This window comes from Myotis davidii, unplaced genomic scaffold (assembly GCF_000327345.1).
Source record: "Myotis davidii unplaced genomic scaffold, ASM32734v1 scaffold1332, whole genome shotgun sequence".
NCBI lineage: Eukaryota > Metazoa > Chordata > Mammalia > Chiroptera > Vespertilionidae > Myotis > Myotis davidii.
The window spans coordinates 90,996-97,545 of NW_006283155.1; the positions used below are offsets into that span (position 1 = coordinate 90,996).

General features: G+C 40.3%; 1 protein-coding gene across 1 annotated transcript in view; it reads left to right on the forward strand.

Annotated features, from left to right (window-relative positions):
- The first annotated feature begins 4,308 nt into the window (after positions 1 to 4,308).
- The window catches only part of LOC102762764 (cytochrome P450 4V2), an 18,612-nt gene continuing 16,370 nt past the window's right edge, over positions 4,309 to 6,550 (forward strand). Inside the window, exon 1 of the mRNA XM_015563135.1 lies at positions 4,309 to 4,647. Within this exon, the coding sequence (XP_015418621.1) occupies positions 4,434 to 4,647 (214 nt within the window). The 5' untranslated portion in view covers positions 4,309 to 4,433. The remainder of the gene's footprint in view (positions 4,648 to 6,550) is intronic.

The following is a 6,550-nucleotide window of genomic DNA, read 5'->3' on the forward strand; positions in this document are numbered from 1 at the left end:
GATGTGAAAAGAAAGCAGCGAAGCAGACAGAAAAAATGACTGGTAAGGGAGATTCAAAATCAAGAGAATGTAGAATCCTTGAAATCAAATAGAGGGAAAAGTTTTTCAAAGAATAAAAATTGGATATCACTACCAATCTTATAGATGTTAGAATTTAACCAGTATACTATGACTAATTTGGTATAATAATTTAGATGAAATGTTTAAACTCCTTGAAGAATATTACTTATAACCAAACAAAGAATAAATAAAAAACCTGGAAAGGTTTATATCCATTATAGACTTAAATCTATAATTAAAATCCTTCTCTCAAAGAGAACTCCAAATCCTGATGACTTCCAGGGTTAATTCTTCCAAATATTTAAGGAAAAAATAGCATCAATAACTCCCATATAAAATTTTTTCAAGATAATAGGAAGTTATTTTATAAGGCTAGCATAACCTTTATACAAAAACTGATAAGGGTACTACAAAAAAAGGAAATTTATAGGCCAATCTCATCTCTGAACACAGATGATATACTCCTAAGCAAGATAGTGGGAAATCAAATCAGGCAGGTATGAAATGGGTAATAAATACCATCCAAATTATATCTATGTAAGGCATTCAAGTTTGGTTTACCATGTGAAAAATAATCAATGAACAAATGATGTCAAAGAAAATAAAAATATGCTTTTCTCAATAAATAGAGACAAAGTCTTTGAAAATATTCATTCATAATAAAATTTCCTGGTAATCTAGGAAGAAAAGGGGACAAGTATCATTTGCTTATGGGTACTTAGAGAGAAAACAAAACCCAACCCTACAACAAATTTCACACTTAAAGGTAAAATATTCAACTATACCCACTGAGACCAGAAGCAATGCAAAAAATTTCTGCTAGCCACCAAAGTTATTCATCACTATATAGGATGTCCTAGCCAGCTTGATGGGGCCAGATTAAAATATAGAAGGTCTTAAAAATTGGGAAAAAAGAAAAAATTCATTCTTCACAAAAAACATCATTGTGTAGGTAGAAAATCCGAAATAGTCTACAGATATACTTAAATATCAGTATGTGATTTTAGCAAGCTCATTGAATACAAATCAACATAAAATGCATTTGCATTTATACATACTAACAATAATTAGATAATAAAATATAAAAATACTACTTATCATAGCCTCAGAAACATCAAATAATAGGAATTTATTTAATAAGATGATTATAGTAGTTAGGATTCTCCATAGAAACAGAATTAATAAGATATATATGTATATGTATATGTATATATATATATAGGGTGTCCCAAAAATGTACAGTGTATACACACACTTTCAATAATTGTAAAGTCAAAGTTTATTAAAATACATTTCATTTTCAAAATTGAGCTATCAGCTGTTAAAGTGTGTATATATTATTTTGAAATTCCCTGTATATATGACATCTGAAACAACCATTGGCCACAAAATGGCTAATAAATTGAAGTATAGTCAAACAATGGAATGATACACAGTTATGAAAAATACTACACATCACAATATAGAATCTTCTCACAGGAATAATGTTGAGTTTAAGAAGAAAGATGCAAAAGAGTACATGCAATATGATTTCATGTTATATTGTATGACCTGGGGGGTAGTCACATAGAACTGATGATGCTTGTCCATAAAACTATACTTTTTAAGTAAAGTGCAATTTAGCTGATCTTAGTGATTCAACAATTCATGACAGTGTTCTTTTATCCTGATAATTTGCTATGTATAAGCATGTGAATAAATATAGTTTTATATTTAGCCAGCATTTATTTTTTTAATCTAAATTAAACTTCTTTTCCATATTAAGAATCCTTCCAAGTGACAGAAATTTTAAGGAAAGCAAAGGGTTAACATTTACAAAGCTTTGCTGTGGTTTATAACTTATTCTGGCCTATGACTAACTTTCAAAGGCATGTATTTCAAGCAGGGGAGAGGAGCAAAGATCTTCCAAGTAGTTCGTCCTTTAATATAGAAAGAATCTTCAAGAGACAAAGTTAGGAGACAACTTCCTACTCAGCGGGATGAGTGCCATGAAGCTGACTAAGTGGTGACAAATGTAGGTAGATCGTCTTCCCCTTGGCAATGCCATGCTCCCTACACAGAGATTCATTATGTTTCAGGGTGGACATTCAAAGGTGCAACACTGTGAACTTGGTTGCCAGGAGGGAAGCGTGTCTCCATGGGTTCCTCTCATGCTTGGCCATCTGACCAGTTTAGTCTGAAATTTCAGGGCACTGGCTCCTATCAGGGAACAAATAGGATGAGAATGATGACTCAGGGAACAAAGAGACAAGTCTTTGTCTTATTGTCCCTTTTCAAAAAATCCTCAGTGCTCTCTTTCTCACCCACAAATTGCCTTCAAAATAAATATACAATTTCTAAGCCTGGGAGTCAAGGTCCATTCAAGCTGGCTCCATGCTACTTGTAAACATTAACATTGTCTTGTCCTGGTCACCCTGAGCCACCCTGTGCTCCAAGCAGGGGTCCCCTACACACTTTCTTCAATCCATCATACCCTTCTCTGCTCTGGAGCACTTCCTGCTCATGTTGGCTGCCTGAAGCACTCCGCCCTCCCCCTTCTCCACTTCTTGAGGGTAGTGGTTATATATTCCTTGTTTTGTCCACAGAGATGAGCAAAGAGTCAGATATAGACAACTCCCATAGGTTCATAGGTGTGATAGACTTTTAGAGAGATGAAATCTACTTAAAGATATTAAAGAAAACACACTGAGTGGCCAGATTATTATGACTACACCATCAGTACAATGAAGTGAATTAGTCATGCAAATAATCTACACTAACAAAAGAGAAACATGCAAATTGGTCATCACTCTGCTACACCCACCAGCCAATTGGGATGAGTATGCAAATTAACCCAACAAAGATGGTGGGTTAATTTGCATATGCAGGAGCTGAGCGAAGACTATACACTGAAGAGGCTTCGCTTCTCTGCTACGGCCAGAGAGAAGGCCTGGGTCCCAGGTACCAGAGGAAAACCACTGCTGGCAGCCAGGAAGAGGAAGGCCTATTGCATGAATCTCTTCGTGCAACCGGCCTCTACTACTAATAATAAAACCTTGAGAGTATTTTCTTTGGAAGTTTTCAATATTTAGTATTTTTGGAAGTGTCAATGAAGTGCTGATGAGGTGGTCATAATGATCTGGCTGGTCATGCTAATCTGACCACTCAGTGTATATTATAAAGTCTTAAGCAGATGAAATAATATCAAAGTGAATAAAATAAAGAATATCAGTTCTTCTTCTCTATGGACATCCCATAAGGTAGACCAGCCCAGACATTAGTTTTTCTGCCCAGACATTAGTCTAGCTCCAGAGAACTAAAGTTTTTCTCCCCAAAGATGGCATTACATTATGTACTCTGTTCTGCAACTTTAAAAGATTATCTTTCACTTACTATTTCTTGAACCTTTTTCCATGTCAGGACAGATAGATGATTTTTAAAAAATCAGTTGGAGAAAAGCTTTAAACATGTTTTTCTCTGCCCAGAAAAGGCCCTGCAACCTGTACAAGAGGTGCCAGTAGAACGGAGGGAATTGAGTAAAGTAGGATCCAGGGCATTTCTCACTATAGGTCATCTTCCTTGGCGCCTTCCCCATCACTATGGACCTGCTCCCAGAGAGGGACATTCCTAGCCCAGTGCCTCTGTAGGAAGGATCACCTGTAGAAAAGAGAACCAGAGTCAGGATTGGGGTCCTGCTACCTGAAGAAGGAAAATTTCTAGTCAGTGAACACAGCCATGGGCAGAATTGGGGCCTCCTTCTCACCATCATTCCCTTTTGCTTCCTTCCTTCCATAGGCTCAGTGGTTTGTCTTTTGAGAGTTACTTCATAATTACTGTTCCTTTATCCAACCTCTGCTCTGCCAGCATCTCTTATCTCTACCACTTCCAGAGACCTTGCCCTTCATCCTCTCCACCCGCCCCCATGTTCTCTTGGTCCCGAGGATAATTTGGAAGCCATTGGGAACACAAGAGCATGATTCAGCTCTCCCATGACCTGATGACGAACTTTACCTGCTCCCTCAGGTTGCAGTCCCAGGTCAAAGTAGGGATCTGCCCTGAATGTCCCTGATGCGCAGCCAGGATGCACCCCACCTCCTCTGAGCAGCCAGTCCCAGGAGAGAGGACACTACAGGTGGTCGCAAGGGACCATCATGAGGCCAGACGCCCAGCCAGGGAAAAACTAACCCCAAACCGAACCTCCAACCCGGCGCCCTTTATTTCCTTTCTAAAACGTACCGCTCACTCAGTAACGGAAGTCAGCCCACCGCAGCCATGTCGGGACTCCTCCCAGGGCCCCCCACTTTAACTGCAGGGGTTGGACCACGCCCTGGCCCAAAGCACCCGGCACCAAGGTTCTGGGTCTCAGTTGCCCCACGGAGTCGACCTCTGGCGCGATGGTGGCCGTCTGGCTGGTGCCCGTCGGGCAGAAACTGCTGCTCTGGGGCGCGCTCAGCGCCATCACCCTGGTGGGCGCCACCCTCATCCTGAGCTTCCTGCAGATGATGGTGACCTACGCGCGTAACTGGCTGCAAATGAGGCCCATCCCCAGCATTTCGGGCGCCTACCCCTTCCTGGGACACGCGCTGATCCTGAAAGAAGGAGGGACAGGTAAAGGACTGCGCGCCTGGGTTGGCTGCATCCCCACCAAGAGCTGTTGGGCCCCTTGCAGGGAACCGAGGCGCGGGAACAGGTCTTGAGCACCACTCACTTACCCATCTGGAGCAGCAGGACTGGAGCTGCAGGCTGCTGTGTGAGGGGCGACCCTATCACCCCCTGGATAATGGGTTCCCACTTCTCTCCAGTTTTCATTACACATAAGTGCAGTGTTTCTAAACTCCCGTCCTTCTGCCTTTTCTCTTCTCATTTTCCCAACTCCTGGCTGCTGCTATCTGAAAACACCGCCTGTAGCCCTAGCTGGCTTAGCTCAGTGGATGGAGCATTGGCCTGTGGACTGAAGATTAGTGGGTTTGATTCAGGTCAAGGGCATATGCTTGGTTGCAAGCTGGATCCCCAGTGGGTGGCTTGTTGGAAGCAGCTCATCAATGATTCTCTCTCATTGATGTTTCTATCTCTCTCCCTTCCTCTCTGAAATCAATAAAAATATATTTAATAAGAAAAACAACAACAGGAACACCGCCTGGTTTTTCTTCTGTCCTTACTGTTAAAGTCCCAAAGGCTGACACAGCTTATAACGTAGTCTCTCTCTCGCTCTCTCTCTCTCTCTCTCTCTCTCTCTCTCTCCAAAAAAAGGGGGGGCAAGAACTGCACTTGAGACCAGAGCCTCTCCCTGCAGAAATCACAAAACTTGACCACAACTTTCATTCCTCCTTGGCCCTCTAAAGAAGGTTACTAAACAACATGAATTAAGGTGTTTTTCATCAAGGCCTGCCCCAAAAGTCATACAGCAAGTTTCAGAAATCTTATTTGTTAAAGAATGAATTGTTTTTTATTGACATCATCTTTTGAAGAGATAGCTTTATGTTATGTTATGCTATGTTATGATAGGGGTAGAGGGATCACTTTAAGTTAGAAAGCTACTAAAAGTCCCTGATGTTTGCATCCCCTATGAAGGACGGTTAGATCTTAGCCCTTCATCTTCATGGCTGAATAAGTTGAGATACCCAGAACTGAAAAGATTTGCCCCAAATGACATATTTTAAAATGAGCTCAGAACTAGAATCCAATCACCCCTCAGTTTAATTGAAGAAGATTTATAGACTGAACATCAATTCCAAAGCTTATAGGGTTATTTCTTTTCCACTTTCTTTTCTCTAAATAAAAATAGTGCTGTCATTTCAACTTCACAGGAACACATGAGGCCTCATGGGAGAGTGTTACCAAAATACAGAAAATGTTTCTGGCAGAAAATGTTTCTGGCAGAAGAAATCCCAGTAAACTTTTAACCAACCAAATATCAATGCGACTAATGTTGCAATCATCATGGGGAACACTAAGGGCAGAGCTAATCTTCCCTTCTACCCAAAGGCTTTATAATATTAAAAAATAATGGTGTAGAAATATAGACCCCCTCCTCCTCAACAGGAAACCATATACTTAAGAAATCTCATCATAGTCTTTTGGGGAAATTTTTCTAAGAATTGAAATCTGTAATGAATAAGGTCCATTTCAAAACAAACTGTGAGTTATTGGATTATTTTAAGTAATTCTTGCCTTTGCTCCCTTTCTGCTTGTAACCAAATTCCTTGACTTTGACAAGTTGTTTAAAACTCTTTAATTTAGAGTGTGTTACCCTTTACTTATAAACGTCACCATATTACAGTTACTTTGAGGATTACATTTAATGTGTGCATTTTCTAGACCATTGTCCAGAGCTTTGTTTAAGTCCATTTTTTCATTGTCAATCATGCACTTATTTGAGGCCCTCCTTTGTGCCCAGCATTGAGCTCAGCAAAATTGGGCATAGCACAACATTTAAAGGTATATTCCCCATCCTCAACACCCTTGTGTCTTATACAAGAGGCTGTGCCTTTGATTGATTACCAACTTTCCA